The sequence below is a fragment of the Carex rostrata genome, chromosome 8 (assembly GCF_964058835.1).
Source record: "Carex rostrata chromosome 8, lpCarRost1.2, whole genome shotgun sequence".
In the NCBI taxonomy this organism is placed as follows: Eukaryota; Viridiplantae; Streptophyta; class Magnoliopsida; order Poales; family Cyperaceae; genus Carex; species Carex rostrata.
This window is the reverse complement of record NC_135925.1, coordinates 5,705,630-5,728,259: the sequence shown is the minus strand read 5'-3', so window position 1 is coordinate 5,728,259 and position 22,630 is coordinate 5,705,630. Positions and strand designations below refer to the sequence as shown.

General features: G+C 36.9%; 1 protein-coding gene across 2 annotated transcripts; it reads right to left on the bottom strand.

The window, feature by feature from the left end:
- Positions 1-6,391: 6,391 nt before the first annotated feature.
- On the bottom strand, positions 6,392-14,672 carry LOC144558776 (GYF domain-containing protein). Of its 2 annotated transcripts, none has more exons than XR_013512988.1 (10): positions 14,481-14,656; positions 13,908-13,987; positions 12,887-13,639; positions 12,495-12,588; positions 12,259-12,381; positions 11,483-12,064; positions 8,413-10,885; positions 8,159-8,334; positions 7,336-7,582; positions 6,392-7,102 (listed from the first exon to the last, which is right to left on the bottom strand). XR_013512988.1 is itself a non-coding variant. In XM_078307652.1 (10 exons), exons 1-10 carry the CDS (start codon positions 14,566-14,568, stop codon positions 6,658-6,660), a joined length of 4,806 nt encoding a protein of 1,601 aa, XP_078163778.1. In that variant the 5' UTR covers positions 14,569-14,672; the 3' UTR covers positions 6,392-6,657. The 2 variants fall into 2 exon arrangements, 1 of the variants encoding a protein (XP_078163778.1); XM_078307652.1 differs by having other exon boundaries at positions 6,392-7,034; positions 7,523-7,582; positions 14,481-14,672.
- Between the last annotated feature and the right edge of the window lie 7,958 nt (positions 14,673-22,630).

Sequence of the window (22,630 nt, the reverse complement as noted above, 5' to 3'; positions counted from 1 at the left end):
AATAATTATAATTTGAAAAGATCAATCTTGTAAAGCCACATATAAAACCACATGAGATTGTATTGTGTTAACCAATAAAAAGAGCTCAACTGGACCAATAAAAGAAATTAAGAACCTAATGCAGCTATACATTCGGCTAATCAGACCAAAAAAAAAGAACCAAGAAAAAAACTGGTTGGATGTTTGATTGAACCATACAACATTAGCAATCCCTCTAAAAAGTTTGGTACGTATAGAGCCCTGAATATAAGGTTGCGTAATGACGGACATACTTAACCGAATGAAGAAAGCTACAGTTTAATGAAGTAAGTTACAAAATAAAACACAACAAGATTTCATCATAGAAGGGGAGGAGGATAGAGACTTATTGTGCTTACATGTTAGTTTGTACTTTTCTCTTCCCTTAGAAATTGGTATACCTATTAAAAGCATGAATTACATGTGTACTGAATTAAAACCAACTTGAATGTATAAAGAGACCGTGCACATGGGTAAAAACAAAACACAAGATTGTGTGTTGTAATTAAAAAGACAGTAGTTAGAGACTTGGATGTACAAAGGGATAGTGCACAGGAGTAAAATAGAAAATATAAGAATTCTCTATTGTAAATAGAGGGATATAATTTTAGGTTGTAAAATCAGAGTGCTAAAAATATTAGAGACAAATAACAAAATTTAAGCCAAAGTTAAAAAAAAAAAACCATATATGAGCATTACTCTAAGTCTAAAGCATGTAACTGCTTAATTATGCATATATTTACAGTGGGAGCTAATTTTAACACTGTTCAGAAATCTATCTGAAAAATAATCTTATTTTTTTCCTCAATTTGATCTGGCAAGTGGATGCCCATGCACATGTGCTCAATTGTATGATATCAAAGGTTCCAATCCATATTATACGTGCATCAGAGCTCGCTAATTATATATCCATTATGCTGCAATGGCTACAAGAAGCATCAACATGGACGGTCAATTCACATTTTGGTATGGTACGGTCTCTACCGGTACACCATGTACTAACAGATTTTTGCTTGCCTTTGCTATCAACATACCTGTTGGACTGATTTATTTTCATTCTTTTTTTAGAGAAAATATTTATTTCCATTCTCGTAGATGAAGAATTGAACATCAGATTTGGAGGAGAGAGGTTTGCATTTTTTTTTTTTAAAACATGACAGAAGCTGCCATGGGAGGAGAGAGGTCTGCATTACTTTCTTTAATTGAGTCAAGCGAAGAGAGAGAGAAAATTAACAATTAATTGAAGAGAGAGAATTATCAATTAATTGAGTCAATCAAAGAGAGATAATATTGGAAGGGTAAAATAGGTACTAAGACAAAAAAGTTTCTCTCAGCTCTAGATATTACAATTCTTGCGTGTAGAATAGCACTCCCCATACACAAAGCATAAAAACTTTGAATAGGCAAAGTTAATTTCTAAAGAGAAGGAGAATACCATATAAAGAGCGTCACGAGACGAAGCTATCTATAGTGCTAGACTCATGAGTATGTTAATGGAGAGCCGACGATGTTGGATAGAGATAGGAAAATGTTTTTATTATTGTGCCTAGGATTCCGTGCTTTCATTTGGGGAAGAAAGAATGAAAAACAATAAAGAAATAGGTTGCTTCTTATGAAGCTGAACGGACTAGGGTTATAATGGGTAAAAAAAAAGCCAAAAGTTGGTCTAAGGAGCCTCTTAAAGAAGGAGAAACGTTAAGAAAGAGGGATGAGTGGATTAAGATTGGAGTCTAAGAAGGTGTGTTTAATCCAACGGAAGGAATTGATGTTCGATCAGTTTTTGATGGATTAAATCTTAAGGATCCTTAAGGAAGGGGTGCCGAACAGGTACCAAGAGCTTTAACAAACAAGATTGATAAATGCAGATTATCATTTCTCTGTAGACTGTAGTAGGCTAGCTAGTAGCATTTTTCTCTCTTAATTTTTTCTCTTTTTTATAGAATATAGTAGCATTTACTGTCAACGCACGCTTTTTGAAAGAATCATCAGTACTATACCAATTTATAGAAAAGCAACACAACACAGAACATGAGAAAGATTAAAGTTTGATCCTTAATTTAAATTCTCTACAAACAAAAAACTAAGTCTAGTGCTCCAAACTGTCAATTGCGCCTTGCGCCAAAAAACCGCCCAAAGACTACCTCAACTACTGCTCTATAGAATAGCCACGGGCCCATAACAACATGGCCCAAGGCAACAGCAATAAAAGAAAAGAGCATGTACAATGATGTTTCTTGAAGAGAAAAAAAACAAAAGAAACACAGTTATATGTACACCAAGACCTTAATTGATGATGTCAACTTTCACTCATCTACATTTTGGATGTCACCCATCATAATAGGGTTACTTACCACACTAAAGCCTAGCACTGATGGGCTTACCTTCTTCCCTTTCTTTGTCTTCTTCTTACTGGCAGCATCAGATTCCCTTGAAGCAGTCCAGCTAAAATTTGTACCAGTGACGCGTGCCCCTCCGGCACCAGCACTCGTACCAGTAGTGGTGGTACGTGTGAGATTGGGTTGAAATGCCATTTCTAGCACATCAGATGAGAGAGGATTTGTAGTTCAAAAATTTGTCAATAAACTCATGCTTCGTGTCGAGGGAACCAATGTTTTCTCTTAGGAGCATCTCAGCCTCACTAGAAGATTGTTTTACACAGAACTCCAAAAAACTCATATCTGAATGCACAGAAAAGTAATAATCATGCTATTCTTGCTCCATCTAAATGCATCTAAACGCACCTAAACTAAGGCATGATCTCCATTTTTTTGACATTCTGGTCCATCACGATCTTCATCATCCAGCAGAAAGGTAACTATCTCGTCACGACCAAAAACTTTCTCAGATAGGGAGGTGATAGAATGGCTGTTATCGGCTATTTCATCATCTGTGCTCAAGTTGACATTTCCTAGGGTAGCTTGCCAAAGCTTGATATCTGGCCGTTGACGCAGCAGGTTACCAACAACCTTAGCGGCCAAAGGTGCTAAAGGTACCGACAACCTTAGCTGGTCCACAATATCACTCAAATCATTCTTCAATTGTGGATCATTGATTTGCAAACCATCAATTGCATGGTATCTTAAAAGTGATAAGGAGTCACTAGGTGCTAGATTGCTCAATTCAATAAGTTTCCCAGGTAGTAAGGCAAAAGGAAACGATGCTGAGCGACTAGTTATCACGATTTTACATGTTCCTCCTCGGGAAGCAAATTTAATCAATGGTTTTAAGAGGTTGTTCCATTTATTCTCTCCTACTTCTTTATCATTATAATCATACCAAAAATCATCTAATACAACCATAATCTTCTCTGATTTAGGTAAGGTTTCTATGAGCTTGTCTTGTAGAACATCTAAACTGCTTAGGTTGGGGCATTCCTTTTCCGAGGCACACTCTATCATCTCCTTTATGAGATCGATGGTATCAAATTTTGGAGATGGGCAGAGCCACATTCTTACACCAAAGTGATTTTTTACCCTTTCATCGTTATAAACGTACTGCACAAGTGTAGTCTTGCCAACACCTCCGATGCCAGTTACCGCAACAACCGAGTAACTAACTTTTAAACTACTGCCTCCTTGCTTATCCAATAGAAAGTTAATTATCTCGTCACGATCGCCATCACGACCAAAAACTTTGTTAATAAGGAACGAGGAGGTGACAGAACTGCTGTTACCTGTTAATATAGCATCATTGCTTTCGGTATTCTGTATGCCGAGTAAATCATGGAAAGTTTTGGCTTCTGCTGCAATTTCCTTGAGCTTCTTCAGCCGATCCAACAACTTTTTCTTTAGAGACAACAGAGAAGACCTTTTGACCGCCGGATGGGCAAACTTTGCAAGAGGTTTGATAATAGGTATAGAGGATACCCGCACCAACAGCTTCCTGTCCTCTCCTATGATCTTTCGTTCGACCTTGCGACTGAGGCGCTCGTACACGACCTCGCGGAGGACACATTCGGCGTCATAGTAAGCTTCTTTCAGACGCTTAAACCACCTGGCGAGCTGGGCCTTGTGGGGGCTGTATTGCGGTGCTTGGATGGTGCGTTGGATCTGCGGCAGCAGACTCGTATCCAAATCTTCGAGGTCTTTGCCATAGTCGCTTCCCAGTATGGGGATGCTCTTCTTGAAGAGACCTTCCAAGGCAGGAGACGTCAGCCACTCAAGCTCGGTTAATTGATTAAGCAACTGGTTTTTTTCTGATTTCACAAATTGAAGTCTGGAGGTAGAAAAAAAGGGAAGCAAGAAAGAGGGATTCGGAAACCCGGAGTTCTATTGAAAGAAAGGGAAGCAAGAGGGAGGGATTCAAAGAGCCAGAAAGAGGAACCAAGTAGACCGGGCAGAAATTGCAATTCAGAGTGCCATAGTTTAGGTGCGTTAGCAAGAATAGCATTAATCTAAGAATAGCATTATTTTTTTTTTGAATTATTCAATATTTGAATGAAATAAAAATAGTATTAATTCAAAAATAATATTATTTTTTTAAGCTATCGATATTTTTGAAATTTTTATAATATCTAAAATAAATATGAAATTTTAGAAACTATTCAGATTTTTATATTTTTTCAAAATCTATCCAAACTGCAAAAAAAATTGCGGTAATTCAGTCCAAAACAGCAAAAAAAAATTGCGGTTTCAATTTTTTTTATTTAAATAGAAATATTTATAATTTATTTATTTTTTGTATTGAAATATTAGAAATATTTAATATATTTCTTTGAAAATAGATGAAATACTATATAATTTTATTTATTAGAAAGACTGCTATATATATATATGAGATGGGCTACGGTGAGTTGCGAAGTAAAACGCGTTTCTACTTCACGTCGTATTTTTATTTTGAAAGTCCAAACGACCGATCCGAACCGTTAGATGTTTAATCCATATTGAAATGTGCTTGGAGACCAAATTTTATATTTTTTTGAATTTTTTTACTATTTATTAAGCATTTTTTAAAATTGCTGTTTTGCTGTGAACAGTAAAAAACTGTAAAATTTTCTGGACCATCAGATCAGCGACTTTCAAAATTGCTTAATAAATAGTAAAAAAATTCCAAAGCGACTATTTTACTTCACGCTCATATTTTGTGATTTTTAAGTTCAAAACGTCGATCCGAACCGTTCATCTTGTTCTCCATATTGAAATGTGCTTGGAGACCAAATTTTATATTTTTTGGAATTTTTTTACTATTTATTAAGCAATTTTGAAAGTCGCTGATCTGATGGTCCAGAAAATTTTACTGTTTTTTACTGTTCACAGCAAAACAGCAATTTTCAAAAATGCTTAATAAATAGTAAAAAAATTAAAAAAAAATGTAAAATTTGGTCTCCAAACACATTTCAATATGGATTAAACATCTAACGGTTCGGATCGGTCGTTTGGACTTTCAAAATAAAAATACGGCGTAAAGTAAAAACGCGTTTTACTTCGCAACTCACCGTAGCCCACCTCTATATATATATATAGAGAGAGAGAGATGGGTTATGGTGCATTGCAATGCATGGAGGGGTTTGTGCATTGGACCATAAATCTAAAATTCAAAATCCAAATGGCCGATCCAAACCATTCATCTTGTTCTCCATATTAATATGTGCTTGGAGACCAAATTTTACATTTTTCTGAATTTTTTTACTATTTATTAAGTATTTTACAAAATTGTTGATCCAACGGTGGCTTAACAAAACAGTAAAATCAGCAGCCACTGTTGGATCAACAATTTTTTAAAATACTTAATAAATAGTAAAAAAAATCAGAAAAATGTAAAATTTGGTCTCCAAGAACATATTAATATGGAGAACAAGATGAACGGTTTAGATCGGCCATTTTGATTTTGAATTTTAAATTTATGGTCCAATGCACAAACTCCTCCATGCATTGCAATCCACCATAGCCCATCTCTCTCTCTCTCTATATATATATATATATATATGAAAAACAAAATTGTTCAATACGCTAATTGAATCAATTTGTAATAATAGTGTAAAACTATCGACAAAATCATAAATTAAACTTTTTTTTCCAAGTGGACAAGCAAACAAGCTTCCACTTGCTAAACAAAAATAAATAAAAAATTGGCCCGACGGCAGCATCTGTACCATTGAATATCAAAATTTCGTTGTTATGGATACATTTTTTTTAAATGCTACGGAAAAAAAAAATCGGGTATTATTTTGATGTATTTAAAATAATTAACCTACACAATAAAAGCCTTCTTACTTTTCCTGCAAATAGTCCAACCACACTGAAAAGAGGCATTTCAACTTTTCTACTGTAAGATACCATCCAAGGTATCAGTTTCATTTACTGTCAACGCACGCTTTTTGAAAGAATCATTAGTACTATACCAATTTATAGAAAAGCAACACAACACAGAACAAGAGAAAGATTAAAGTTTCATCCTTAATTTAAATTCTCTACAAACAAAACTAAGTCTAGTGCTCCAAACTGTCAGCGCGCCCAAAAACCGCCCAAAGACTAGCTCAACTACTGCTCTATAGAATAGCCACGGGCCCATAACAACATGGCCCGAGGCAACAGCAATAAAAGAAAAGAGCATGTACAATGATGTTTCTAGAAGAGAAAAAAAACAACAGAAACACAGTTATATGTACACCAAGACCCCTTTAATTGATGATGTCAATTTTCACTCATCTGCATTTTGGATGTCACCCATCATAATACGGTTACTTACCACACTAAAGCCTAGCACTGATGGGCTTACCTTCTTCCCTTTCTTTGTCTTCTTCTTACTGGCAGCATCAGATTCCCTTGCAGCAGTCCCGCTAAAATTTGTACCACTGACGCGTGCCCCTCCGGCACCAGCACTCGTACCAGCAGTACTGGTACGTGTGAGATTGGGTTGAAATGCCATTTCTAGCACATCAGATGAGAGAAAGGATTTGTAGTTCAAAAATTTGTCAATAAACTCATGCTTCGCGTCGAGGGAACCAATGTTTTCTCTTAGGAGCATCTCAGCCTCACTAGAAGATTGTTTTACACAGAACTCCAAAAAACTCATATCTGAATGCGCAGAAAAGTAATAATCATGCACAAGTTCAGTTTAACGCTAAAAACAAAAAATTATCCCTCTGGTGCTGTTCCGCAACACATGGTGGATTAAATATTAATCCGTGCTAAGGAGTTGTTCGGTAAGCTAAAGGAACTAAAGGAGGAGGGGGGGGGGTCTCTTAAGAAAGGGGTAGGGGATTAAGATCCGGGCAAAAAAAGGCTAAAGGAGGTTGTCTTAATCCGCACTAAGGAAGCGGTGTTCGGCAAGATTAAGCGGCTAAGGAAGCTAAAGGAGGCCCTTGCTGAACAGCACCTCTCAGTCCCAGATTACCATGTAGTCCATCAGAGACATTAACTTTTGTACAGTATAAATCTAAATGCAGATAATGACAAGCCTATTGTGTTAAGCACCTTGCATATATAGAACACCCCCTAGCCCAGCAGGAAAGAAAAAAAGGTCAACGAGAAAAAGAAAAAGAAAAAAAGAATTGAATTCTTACCAGTGGTACCAGTAAGCCGAGTCCACTCACTATCACACCAGCTCCTGAAGTCAATTGCCTCTGCACAAGTAATAAACGGGAAAAAAAAATGTCATTGAAATTATACTAGCCTGAAATAAACTACCATCATGAATAAAACATTTAGTATCCTGCCTCAATAATTTTAATCAATACCATCTCATACGATTATCAAAAAAATTGCTGATGATCCATCATGCATAGATAGGGGTGAAAACGGAGTGGATAATATCCGATCTGTATTCGAAAAATTAGATATGGATATCCGATATTTGAATATCCATGTGGATAGAGATACGGTTTTAAGTTCTAATTATTCGTAACCAATAGTAGATATATAACATATTGCTTAATATATATTATAACAAAAAATTATGTTATTAACCATTATAATGAGATAAATTTTATGAACTCGCTATTTTTTAATAATATTTATATATTTTTTAATAAATATCCAATCCGATCTGTATCCATCTAATATCCGATCTGTATCCAAAAAATAAAAACAGATATGGATATGGTTTTACCACTATCCGCTCCGGATCCGATACGTTTTCACCCGTATGCATAGATCCAGTATAGGTGAAGAATGATATCACATTTTTTAGGGTCTTTTACCTGATCTCTTAGCAGCTTCATCAACTCTTCCTCCTTTAGAAACAGATTGTGGAACAGGGACAAGAACCTTCCCACTGGCCTTCTGACGACTTGGAGCAGGAAGAACTGATTCATCTCTTGCAGAGTTTCCCTTGGCGCCTCTCCCAGTCTGAGTTGTCAGGCTTGGGAACTCCAACCTAATTAGAAATGAAAATAAGTATATACACAAATATGAGAAAATTGACTAATTTTGTAAAGAAGCTCACAAAACATACTGCTTTGAAGAATCTTGCTTAGGGTGGTCAAGTGGACCCCAGAAGAAATCTTCATCAGTCTTGGCCTTAGTCTGAGCAGAAGACCCTGCACTGGTCTGCCCTGGGGATGGCATTGGTGGAGGTGCCACCTTAGACGGAGACGATCCATAAACATTCCAAGTAGAACCACCCGCAGTCCCACGGCTTTGCTGCACCTTAGTAGGAGCCACAGCCTGTACTGAGCCTACTGGCATTGATACAGGCACCTTTTCCTGTTCCTTCTGTATTTGCTTGAAGGAAAGCTTCTTTTGAAGCTTGCCAGAGTCACTAGACCATGCTGGTGCTGCAATGGACGAATCACCCTTGAAAGGCAAGAAATCACCAAGCGATGGGCCTGGAGGTGGAGCGGGTAGTAACTCTTCTTGCTGTGTTGTCTGACGGGCCGTACCAGTAAAAGAGGTACCATTAGCACCACCCTTGTTCTTTTCATTAGTAGATACATCCAAAGTGACAGGTGTTGCTTTTGCATTCAAATTTTTCACTTTTGATTTCTTGCGGTTCTTTTTCGACTCCTTGGCTTCTATGAAATCATCATCATCAACCACTACTTGTGCTGGTGCAGGTAAGGGTTGCGATATGGGAGAGGGGGAGGGCAGAGTTGTAAATTCTTTACTGTTGCCAGAATCTTTTTTAACATCCAACGACTTAGTACGCACCTCTTCAACCAACACATCATTCATTGCTCCCTTCTTGCCCTTCGCAATTGGTGGAAAATCCGACGTAGGCATAGTAAGTGCTGTTGCCGCAATTGGTGGGAACTCTGAAGTAGTATTGGCCCAAGGAAGTGCTGATGTCGCAGCAGCAGCAGTGGCATTTTCAGACACCAACAGGGCCTCCCTTTTCGCACGCAATGCCTCCTCAGCCTGTATTTCCTTCAGCGATTTGGGCCTCAACCCGGGTGTGGGTTTCCAGACCCGGCCTGAAGAAATAGCCTGATGTGTATCAGAAAAGGCAGGCAGCTCACTTACCTCTGGTTTGAGTTCAGACCTGTACAGCTCAGAGTCTGTCTCTAAGGCCTTTGTTGCTGGTACCGACTCAAACTTTTGTAAATCAGTTTCGTCATTTTGAGCAACAGGCTTGGACCAGGTAGAATCCAAGCCTGAACTCTCAGCTTCCGTGCTGTGTTTAGCTGATGCACCTTTCTTTGAGCTCTTTTGCTTTCTTGACTTCTTCTCTGAAGCTTTTTTTGTGTCAGTTTTCATCTCCTTTGTTAAACCACTGTCATTGAGCAAGCCCGGCTCGGTTTGCTCGGTATCATAATCAGCAATTCCATCAGAGATCTTCATGTTATCAATATGGGCAGTGGTGTCACTTGGCCCCCAGAAATCATCATCAGCAGACTGTTGGATAGCATCTAGTGGAGCATCAAAGGCTTTAGCTTCATCTGTAGGTTTATCTGCAGCAACAGGAGGCACATTCCAACTGTTGGTGACTGCTACAGGATCAAAAATCTGATGAGGCAGGCTTAAAGGCGAAGGTGAAGCTGGCACCTCCTTTTGCATCTGGGCTGCAACTTGCGGAGCTTGAACCCCAGAAAAACCAGCCCCATGTAACTGTGGATCTGCCATAGGAACAGTTGTGTGCTTAGGCAAACCCACATGCGAGAGCAGCTGCTGTTGCTGCTGCAGGCTGACCTGCGAGAATAACTGCTGCTGCTGCTGCTGTTGCTGCAACTGCTGCTGCTGCTGCAAAATTAGTTGTTGTTGCCCCAGCTGCTGATGCTGCTGCTGCTGCTGCTGCAAAATTAGTTGCTGTTGCTCCAGTTGCTGCTGCTGCTGCTGCTTAAGCAACAAGAATTTATCCATCAACGAGAGTTGTGCAGGTGGGGCAACTGGAGTTTGTTGCAACTGCATTTGGGTCTGCAAGTAGTGTTGTTGGAGCAAACCCAGCAGCTGTGGGTCCTGTGGTACCTCTGAAAAAAGATGAGGCCCCAGCTGTGGCAATTGCAGTTGCTGATTTTGTGGCGGTAACAACCTTGACATCTGAGGACTTGCATGCAGGTTTGGTTGCATGGGAATTGCACCTTGAGGGTTTTGACCTTCATGTTGGTTTGACCAAAGAGGGAATCCTGGTGTAGGACCTGGTGCTGCTGCTGTGACTGGTTTTTGCATGGGTGATTGCGGTGGTTTATCAGATGATTTTAGCATAGAGAGCAAGTCAATTTTCTGTGGTGGCAATTGCCGGGATGAATCATCCATTGGGGGAAGAAGTTTCGAGAACATGCCAGTGGTACCAGGTACAGTGCCATGCTTTTGAGAGGGGGATAGTATTGGTAAATGATCACCTCCCGGCCAGTGCTGACCTGAATTTGGTACAGAGTTTTGTTGCTCCAATGACAGCTTCTGTGCTAGCAGGTAGTTTATATCTGTCTCAGCATCTCCTGCAGATGGTACAGGCACTCCGCCAAAGCTATTGCCGCCATAGTCTCTAATACCTATTTTCAAGGAAACTCTACTTAACAACATTTTAAAAAGGAACATTCTCATGGGTAACCCTGCAAAATATAGAAGGGAACCTTGGGAACATTTATTAATTTACAAGGGTACATCCGGTTTCCCAGAATTTACAAAATAGGGCAGGCCCATTTTGCAAGGTCAAATGACATTTTAAAATCCTGATCAGAAGTGCAAATAAAACTGACACAAGCTAAACTAGTCTCATCACCATCTTTAGGCCATGTTTGGTTGCGGGTTGAAGTTATGATGGCATAAGTTGCTTATTCCAAGTTATTACGGCATAAGATATTCTTGTTTAGTTGTGGGTTAAAGTTAAGTCATGGATTAAACCTGAATAGGTGGGTTAATTTAAGATGAGAGACGCGGCATAAGTTATGCAGCCTAAATAGGTTGGTTAATTTATGACGGCGCAAATGATTTCCTATGCTATACCATCCCATTACACTTTATCCAAGTTTGGCAGCATAAGTACAGAATAAGGTACTTATTCCATGACTTATGTCACAACCAAACATGGCCTTAAAGATTAAAATAATAGCACTGAAGGGAAAATCACAGAAAAAAACAACAATCACCTCGAATGATGGACACATTATCACTTCCAAGCCCGCCTAATTTACCAGCCATAAGTGATTCCATGAACCGGTTTTGCTCCTCTACAGCATGAGTTTGGATAGGCGCACCGATCTGTACCCCCCCAACCATACCGACAGCTACAGCACCTTCATCACTCGGCTTGGCCCCACCAAACCCTGGTGGAGGGCGTGCCTTGGCCTTTAAATGCGGCATCACATCCCCAAGTTGAACAAAAGGAGCATCGTCCGGTGCATCCTCAGGCCGCACCAGGAGATCAATACCAAAGAATGATGCCTCAAACCAGCCTATGATATCAGCTCCTGAAAAAGGACCCTGTATCTGGCCTTGCGGGTCTTTGTAGAGCAATGAAAGATCTTCTGGGGAGGTCAGGGCCATTTGTTGCATATTTCGTGAGAATAGTGGCTTATTGGAACTTCCAGGGCTCCTCAGCATGCCAGCTAGACCAGGTTCATTGGAGAGATCCACCAAGCCATGCTTCTGGTGCCCAACAGAATTAGACCTTTGGTGGCTGAAAGTATGTGGATCCCCAGTTGATGCCTCCATGGTGCCTTCAATTCCACCTAAAAATGAAAGCAAAAGTTGGGGGGATTTCAACGAATCATTTTGGAAAATATACTGAAGGTTCATTGTGGGATGAAACAATGACAATCAAAATCTTCTTATCAATTTGTTAAGACTATACTCGAGGTAGCTCCATGAAAAATGGTATATAAAAATCATATAACAAGTTTAGAAAGAGAAAACAAGGTCTTGCCTTCTGAATTTGGTGGGTTGTCATGGAAAGAGAATTGATGCCTTAGATGAGGTCCTGTCTTTTGCTCAGGCCTACGATTGGTACTCTTATCGTAGTCGTCCTCCATCCAAAGCGGCAGTTCCTCTGCAGAAAAATAATAAAGTTAAAACAAAAAATAATAACAAACCAATACCCACTAATAGAAGCTGGAATCCCTCAACTTAAAAAAAAAAAAAAAAGAGGCTCGAATCCCAGACCTGTCTTGGTTTTGTCAGCACTTCTTCCAAGGGACGTATCTTTTGGTTGATGCAAGCCAGTGATGTCCCCCTTGTCAATTCCTTTTAACAACATCTATTGAACACCAACAATACTGAAGTTAGTCACTGTGTGCAGTATTCTTTTCTTTTTCCTTTTGAAGATTACATATTAAATTTGGGTGTATGACCATGCTCAACTAATCCTCACAACAAGCTTAGAGAAGACTGCATGATAACATATTCCCCCAGTGTTATTTTAGCTTTATATGAACTTCATGATAGGTAAAACGCTAACTAAAGATGATAAGGGGATTGAATTGCAAGCCTGCTTATAAAGGGTATCAGACACACAACAAAAAACAACATTTCTACAGTGGTGAATGTAAATTTACCACTTCTTCAGTAGTAGGGGCTGAAAGCGCAAATGGCTCAAACGGCCCCTCAGTCAGCGATGCCACTTCAGTAAATTCAGTTGCAGTTAACTTAAAATTCTTCACATCAGTCGTTCTATACACATCTAGCAATTTCATCCTACTGTATCTTGTTGCTCCAGCCTCCCCACCAGGCCCACCATCAGATTTATCAGATAGCACCCCTCTCTGGTACGGCCTAGAGCCAAACCTTCCTCGCGAAGCAGAAAATGCACCAGGCGGACCTCCATTTTCACGGACCTCACCCCTACCACCACCCCTTCCATGCCCAAACATACCAGTACCCGTTGGTTTGTTGTGCGGGGTGCGTGCGGGTAATGGAGGATCCATCGCCTCACCCCTACCACGTACACTAGGCTTCCAAGCTCGTGTCTCACGATACTCCTCTTTCTCAGGATCTTTTTCATGGTCAGTGTCTCTGACAGGATCAGCCCACTTATCACGCGGCTCACGAGGCTCATTGCGCTCACGTCCTCTATCATCTGACGGGCCCCAGCGGTTGGTCCATTTTCCCTCACGGTCCTTGGCTTCAACGAGGTTTGAGTTAGCATCCCTCCACCGCGTAGGGGCCCGACGGCCAACTGTGTTTGTCTCACGCTCATCATCACGCCAACGAGACCCACTGTCAGGGTGAGAGTGATGGTGGATTGATGGCCTAAAAGGCTCCCTTTTTTTTGCGGGTTCATCAGGGTTGGTATCATGGTGGCTCAAATCCTGGAAAAATGAGGACAATAAAACTAGAAGATATGGAGAAAAAAATAATAAAAGAAATTCATCATTTTGGTCAGTTACATAGAAATCGTGATACAGTATAGTAATCAAGCAGTTCTGTCAACACAAGTGCCTGAAGTATCAAATCAGCCAATGGATGCACTAAATTTTTACATTCTTCAAACTTTTACTTGTTTTGAGTAAGTACTTCTCCTCCAAATACAATGACAGTCAGGGGAATTATAAAAATATTGTGGAATTACAAATTTACCCTGTTCCCAATCTTGTCACCATGCTTTGACAGGAGCCACTGAGGAGAAAGGGGAACCTCATTCTCAGGTCCTAGCTTCTCTACAAGATCAGAAAAGAAACACATAAGAACTACCCTCTTGAAACGAGCAAAAAAATTGAGTTCAATTAGAAATTTTAAATCAACTATTTCATTTGTCGTATACTCATATTCCAACCTCATTTGGAAACTACAATTGTAAATTAATAAAGTTTTATTTCTCACTCCTACACAGTTCACTTTGGTTGCAATCACCTGTGGAGACCAAGGAGGCAAGAAGCACTCCACAAGCTAATACAACCTAGACCATCATTGAGAATTAAAAGTTCGTACAAATTACTCAAGAACGACAATAGAGCTATCTCCACTCCACAATCCTAGGTTACATCTAAAACAATCAAGAATACAAACCCTGAGCCCTGGACCCAATGTTACACAAATTTCACACTCAAGTTCAGCAAGATTAACTAACTCTACAATACCGTCGCCAAACTAGAGATGTTAGCTCAAATTTGAAATCTACGAAAGCTAGTGAAAGGTATGCTTTTCTTTCACCTTTATTGACGTGCGGCGGCGGATCCACGGCGAGGTGGCGACGCTGCTCGGCGGCATTGGTTGTCGTGTCGTTTGTACGGTCAGCCATGGCGATTCACAAAAAACCCTAGCAGAATCTCTTTTTACCTCTCAGTTGTCTTGTGCGCAGGAGAAGAATAAGCGAAAATTGAGGCGTGTATTAAAAGGGCTTACAGACCAGCGATTTGATGGACACTCCCGGTCCGTAAGGATGAAAACCATGCGGGGCCTACTAGTCAGAGAAGAGAGTCAACGTTTCCAAATGGTGTACTGAGAGTAGATTATAGATTGTGCGTGTAGCGAGAAAGAAGGGTGATTGCTCTCGGTTCATATAGGTAAAAATGCGAAACCTAGACTCGTAAATTATAATTCATAAAAACCTATTTTTTATGATAAGAATTTAAAAAAAAAATTGAAAAAAATGGAATAGATAAATCTCGTACTATATGGACGCTGCTCCTGGTTCATATAGGTAATAATGCGAAACCTAGACTCGTAAATCATAATTTATAAAAACCTATTTATTATTGATAAAAATTTAAAACAAAAATTGAAAAAATGGAATAGATGAATCTCGTATTGTATTGTAGATCATGATATCCGAATAATAATTTTAGAAGTTCCGAAAATTAAGATAAATAAATAAAGTTTTGGACGCTATACTTTAGAATATTCCGATAAGAGAAATAAATGTTTGAATTGTCTAAAATCAAAACATGCATGCGAGAGAAGTAATTTAAAAATTAGATAGCAATTCATTTTGATTCTTGATTGTAATTTTTGTATATCATGTTATTATCAGAACTAACTTAACCATCAAGAAATGACACCTTTCACAGAAAACAAATGAAAGTGAAAAGAAAATGATCATAAAGAAGACATACCACTATACGAGAGAGAAAAATAAAAAGAGGATTCAAGCATTCATACAAGAGAGGTGTGTGCAGTGAATTAATAATCTAGAGAAAGAAAAAATATGGAGCTACACGCTCCAAAAGGAAAATAGAAATACAAATTGAAAAGGAAAAATAGAGGAGGTGCGCCGAGCTAACATGTGCACGTGAAGAATAGATGGAAATGAAAGATATGTGCAAGTCTGAAAGAGATATATATTTCATTCCATAAATTATAAAGTATGTCGTCTGATTTTTTATTTTATTTTTATTTTTTTAATTTACAGAATTTTCTAAACTATAACGTCCAAATCGGACGACATTATCTACAATATCATTCCTATACCTTGTTCAGGCGTCATAGTCTACAACATCCTTCATATAATTCGAAATTTATGAATATCTATCTCATTTTTTATTTTACTTTATTCAATTCCTATTTACAAAACAAATTCGGTCATAAATGATACAATTGCAAATTATCATTTTCGGAATCGTAGACCAGGAGCAGCTAGAGTGCATCCAAGGATTGAGCAAGGCTTGGGTGCCCACAGGTCCACAGAGCATGTTAGCATGACTACCAGGAATCTTAACCTGGGAGCTGGGAAGGTGCCAAGGTGGATAGGCGCCGCGTGCAAGTCGCGTCACGAAAGGGCCTCACACAGAAATCCACCGTTAATTTGGACTGGATTAGCAGATCGGACCGTTCCGTGATTTATCCTCATAAAAAAGCGCAACCCTAGTGGAAGTTCCCAGGTAGACCCGGTGCTTGGACTTAAATTGTACTTCGGTGAACTCTATTTCGGACTTCGTTGGAACTTTGAACAATGCTGAATTGGTAATTGATTAATATAAAAGCGTATGATAAGCGGACTTGATAAGTGATAACTACTCAGCTTGTCAGCTGTCAAACTCCAATATAATTTTTAACCCAACAAAATGTACAATCCACGATCTATAACATAATGAAAATTCATTTATTGAAACAAAATATATTTATTTATTTTAGTTAAACATAATTATTGACAAGTATTTAATAATTTTCTCAAACTTTCAGACTTATATTCAAACTCCTCATAATGCATATATATATTTTTTTAACAAAAGTGGACATGTCCACTGATTTCCATTAACATGAAAACCATACAAAAGACATGTCTTACTGGTATCATCATTTATACCAGCCTACAACAATAACAACATTTACAATTTTTCAAACGAGATATTATAAAAAAAAAATACCTACACACAGCAATCTCTCACACACACACACACACACACACACACACACACACACACACACACACACACACACACACACACAAAAAAAAAAAAAAAAAAAAACCCTATTCATTGCCAAATTTCCTTAGCCACCAGACAAGTAATAAACAAATGATCAACAGATTCAAGACCATTACAAAATACACAGAGACAAATCACTTGTCCAACCCCTTCTATGCAAATTATCCCTTGTCAAAATCTTATTTTGTTTGGGCAACCAAAGATTTTTTTTTTACTTTTAAGGGTATTTTAGCATTTTATATAGACCTAAACTCAAAATTAGGTATGCCACCATATTCCATCTATCCAAGAATATAAAGAGTGCACAAAAAATACCCCATTAACATTCCATCTCCATTGTAATTGATCATTAATGTTAAATAATTGAAAAAAAAAAAAAAAAACTGTTGAACTAGAGGAATCCATTCCACACGATAAAAATATATACTTGATGTTTTAAATTTCCATACTTATTTTCTAAATCATTTCAAAAGGTTATATTTATCTATCACATAATGGATATTGATATTGCAAATAGATGGTTATTTTTAAATTAGAAGTATTAAATAATCAAGACCGGTGACATTTTATTTCGTATGTTAGCAACCTACAATTCTAGAACGGTTTATAGCAAGTCTGGAAACGATAAAAATTTAAAACTTTTTCTGTGAACTTGCAATACATTCTCATCATTTAGATTTGACCTAACGATTGCAAAATTAGCCAAAATTTTTATTTATACCATATTCATAAAAAAAAAAAAATCAAATCACTCTAAAATTTGAAGAATTCGACAAATATTCAGGCCGCCAATTGACCTTGTGACTCCAGTCTAGAGGCCTCCAAATAAAATAGCGGCTCCATTTTTTTTTCTTTTAGCCCATAGAACAGGAGTTATTTGTTATATTTGTATCTATTCCTTGCACAGAGAATAAGGTTTTTTTGGATCCAGTGTACTGTGTCTGATGTAAACTATTATTTGTATCTATTTCAATTTTATGATGACACCGTGAGTGGCACAGTAGAAACAAGGAATATTGAAGTTTTTGTTCATAAAATTTCTGTAAAAATAAATAAATAATAGGGGCGCTATTTTATTTGAAGGCTCCTAAACAGGGACTGCAGAGTCAATTAATGGTTCTCAGTCTTTGGAGCGGCAGAGGCATTTGACAGCCTTAGTATAGTTTTCGAATTCTCTCAAAACTAAAGTGTTTTTTTTTATTATTATTATTATGGTACAAAAAAAATATATTCGGCAAAATTACTGCTTGTAAATCAGTCCTCATTTTAACTAACACGAAATAGCTTGAAAAGGGAGTTCTTCATAAATATTTTCGTGAATAATTAAAGGTTAAGCACTGATTCATGAAAAAAAATTGTTAAAATTAATGGAGCATTTTGACTATCCTGCGATATTGTTGCTCCAATTGATCGCTTGCTACCTTAGAAAAAATATTCATACAAGATTCTATTATTAAGAAACAGTACGCAGAAGAGCAATTTTGTAATAAACATTGAAAATTTATAATTATATTATGAATTTGAAATATTTAACTATAATATAACATAGTATTTTCAATTTTTTTTAAATTATTAATGTATAATTTTCAAACTTCATTGTAAAATCAACAAAAATATAATAAATAAATAAAGTCTGGAAGACTAGAACAGAATGAATATTAATTATTTTACATTAACTAGTTCACAATAATATAGAGATAAATATAAAGAAGTCTTTACAATAGAACTCGTGTAGGACTTGAGTTTGAATTAGCTCGAGTTCAAAAACTTTGTTAATATTCGGGTCGAGCTTGATTCGGTTCGACTAACAGTCAAATCAAATTTGAGTTAAAGAGTTAGTTCGTTTGAATCCGGTCGGTCTACAGTAGTGTATTGAAAACGGTCTAGTCCAATTAATCTAATTCCTTCTAGTCCGGTTCAAACTTGGTCCGATTTAGAAGGGGATGCTTCAGACTCTTGGTTGGACCCATGGTTCCGACTCCCACGGGCTACACAGTCCGATCTAAGGAGCGGTTTGGTTCGGTTTTAACTAGGACCAGTATGGATTTTGCACAGTTCGGGCTAGCTCGGTCCATGGGTTTGACCCCCTCGGGTTGACACAGTTAGGTCGGAGAAAGTCAAGTAAAACTCACCTAGATCCGTTCCAAAAACCGTCTGAACCATCCCGCCCCTATCTTCTTCAATCCGGTACTATGGATTTTATTGATTAATTCTGAACCGAACGGGTTTTTTCAATACGCTAGTTTACAACATTATAAGTTACAACTTGGTCTAAATTGTGGTCACTCAGTTCATATGTATAATATTTTTTCAAATCGGACCGAGTGCGATTGGGTCATCTTTTATGTTTCTGAAAGGCCAACTTTCATTGTGTTTTATAAAATTAACCTTTCGATTTTTCTAAAAAGACTTAAAGTCAAGCCTTTATTAATTATAAATTGAAGTCCATAAAAATTTTCATCTGGTATTTCGAATCTACTCCAAAGGTTGAGTCTAATATTATATTTATTATATTTTTCTGTATATATATTTTTTGTCTAATATTTTTTTTAAAATTATCTAATTATTTAATATATATATATTTCTATTTGGATTTCGAATTTGCGACCTTCTATATATAGATGAAAAATTAGTTCTCAAAATAAACATTATCTTATAGTTTGAGAATTAACCTACGAAGTTAGTTTCTTAGTTATTTCTTTATTTTGATTGAATCATCTTGAGATGATATTTCGTTCTCTGAATTTTGAATTAGACGCACAATAAATTTATTTTTAATGAATTTTGATTCATAATATTTAATGTATTTGTACGAATTAGGACATATAATTGTTCTATATGGAAGCGACACAAGTTAGATACTATTAGTCAGTCTTAGTAATTTTCAAAACATAAATACAAATTGTTTAAAATACACGAACAAACATATATATTGTCTTAGAAATTCACTTAAAAAAAAATCATAATATTTGGTGTTTCTTAACCCAAATTGTTTTTTCCTCTTGGCCCCACCGCCCCGGCTTGCCTTCCGGACGTGGTGGTCGTGGGCAGAAATACGACGAGATATGACGTTAAGGTAAAAAAAATTCTAAAAAATTCTATTTGATTGAACTAGTGTTATTAACTGTATAGACATGCAAAGATCCTTTGACAAAAGTAGATAGAAAGATTTTTTTTTCCTTTAAATATAGTAATAACAGGAATTATTTAATTTTCTCCAATTTGGAGAAGAGTAATGAAAGGTAGTGAGATCGTGGAAATAAGTTTAAATAAGATTGTTAGATAGATGAAAGATGAATGTGTAGGTGTTTTCAGTAATTTGTTCCGTAAATTGTTTGCTATTGCATTAAATCAGAGCAGGGATATATAGAGGTAATTGTTTAATTGTTATTTTTAGGGACAATTAGTAAGAAATCTTCTTCTTTGTTGGTTTGAATTGCAGCAACCATTATCCTATTTTATAATTATTGTCTTAGAAAAATATTTAATAATTTGGAGATGGAATTCTCTAGATACAATTAGGAGTTTGCTGAGAACTCCGAACTTATTAAATTGGATTCAAACGATAAATTTACACTATTGAAATTGATTTACTAAACGAATAATGCGTTTATATGCAAAATTTATATTTCCAATTAATTTAATATAAGTTAAGAGGCCAGAATAAGAAGGTTTTAAAGAGAATGGGGTTATAATGCATCACTGGTTTTGTACTCCAATCACGCTCTGCAACTTTATTTTTGTTTTCAAAGTCTGAACAGTTGATCCGAACTGCTCAACATAATCTTCATATTAAAATGTGCTTGGAGACCAAATTTTATATTTTTTTTTTGGAACTTCTTTACTATTTTTTTTGATATGTTTATTTTCAGAAAATTCTGAATCATCCAAAACAATGATACTGTACCTATCAAAAAAATAGTAAACAAATTTTAAAAAAAAAATTTGGTCTCTTAGCACATTTTAATATGCAGATCATGATGAACGGTTTGGATCTACTGTTTGAACTTTGAAAATAGAGAAAAAATGTGAAGTATGATTGGAGCATATAACCAATGGTGAATTTTAATCCTACTCTTAATTGTAATACATTTTTTTAATGGGAAAATTTCTAGTGTACTGTGTACCAATATAAACTTTCAAAATAGCCAATTTACCCATAAAAATGTCCAAATATCTAATATCCCGATAAAAACTTATAATCCTTTCTTTTGACCCTTTTATTTTTTCAATATATTATTTAATTATTTTAAACATAAAATTGATAAATATACCCTTCACTCTTATCTTTCTTTCTCCTTCAGTGTAACAACTAATATGGATACATTTGAGAGAGGAGGTAATTTGCAATTCAACCATTTGAATTTGGCGATTGGTGAATTGGGGAAATTAAATTCAAATTTGGTTAATATTAAGTAAGAAAGCAATCAAATTGGGAGACAGGAAATTGAAGAACCAATTTTTTAAAAATATTAACAAGTTCTTTCCATTAAAAAGCATAGAAAGATTCGGTCAAAATTAACAAGCACAATTTTAATTTTCTCGAATTGACGGTTTATTTTTCTGAGAAATCCATGATTACGGAGACATCAGGATTAGGCTAAAAGACTGTACGACGCTTATTTAGAGGTAAAGATATTGATTTTTTTTTTCTTTTGAGGAACTTGACAGTGGCTACCAAGGATTCTCCACGCTATTAGATGAGTTTAATGCATGAAGCTACAGCTAATGAAACAAACTATACAATCACCAAGTATCCATACTACCCCTCCCATTGCAAAACTTCAACCAAAGCTTGCACGCCTCTCTAATCTTGCCCGCCACCACTTTTGCTGGTGCAACACAGCCCTCGATCGAAATACCACTTCATTCCTCTGCTTCCAAAGAAACCAGACCGTTGCAATGAACCATGTTGCCCAAACTTTCTTATCAATATGCCGCAAAGAAGATCGATATCCTCTGAGCAGTGACCACGATTTGTCCCATGTTTGTTGAATTGCCTGAATTGACATGTAATCCCACACATTTTTAATTTGGGCTTTATCAAAATAAAAGAACGATATATTTTATAGAAAATGCCGACATCATAATTTGTTTACCTCTTTATCACGCTTAATCATTAAATTCCGTTAAATACTTTTAGAAGTTTACTAGCAAGTGAGAAATCAGAATGTAGTCTTACCTTCATGCAGCAGCGCACAAACAAACAGGTGCGGACCCAAGTGGAACCAAGGGGTGCAACCACCTCTCTCTAGATTTTGAATTTTAGTGGTAATTTATTGATTCCGATCGACTTTGTTTCTTCTTGAAATTTTTTTTACCTCTCTGGATGTTTAATTTGTAATTCGGGTTAAATATATTGGTTAAAATCAAAATAAATTTCTTGAATTATGATTGGTAATTAGAATTATAAGTTAGAGGATCAGAAATTACAAATCAGAGTATTGAAAAATATAAGTCAAAGTATTGTTTTTTTATTTAGTATCCAATTAGTTAATGAATTTAAATCCGATTCGATAATTTTTTATCCCCCTGACGAGAATTCAGGATTCGCCCCAGCAAACGAAGAATCAAAACAACACCATATGTGATATGCACTGCACGAGCCAAAGCTGCTCTATCCATATATTTTTCACCCAAAAATGAAGCCAAAACTTCTCTGTCCTTATCTTTTTTAACCCAAGAAATCCTACCATTTGCTAGTTGCTATTTCCTCCAAATAATAAGATCCGACCCATATTTAAATCACTGTATGGAGGTGTCCAGTGATACAAACTGGAGAGGACCCGGCCCACATATCAGACAGCTTGTGTTGAATGGTAACGCGGGAAATAAACCACGCACAACTGACAGAAGCCTCTGTTGCTCCTCTCTCCGTCTCCCTCTCTCCTTTTCTATTTTTCCTAGTCTGAATCCGTTAATTTTTTTACTCAGAAA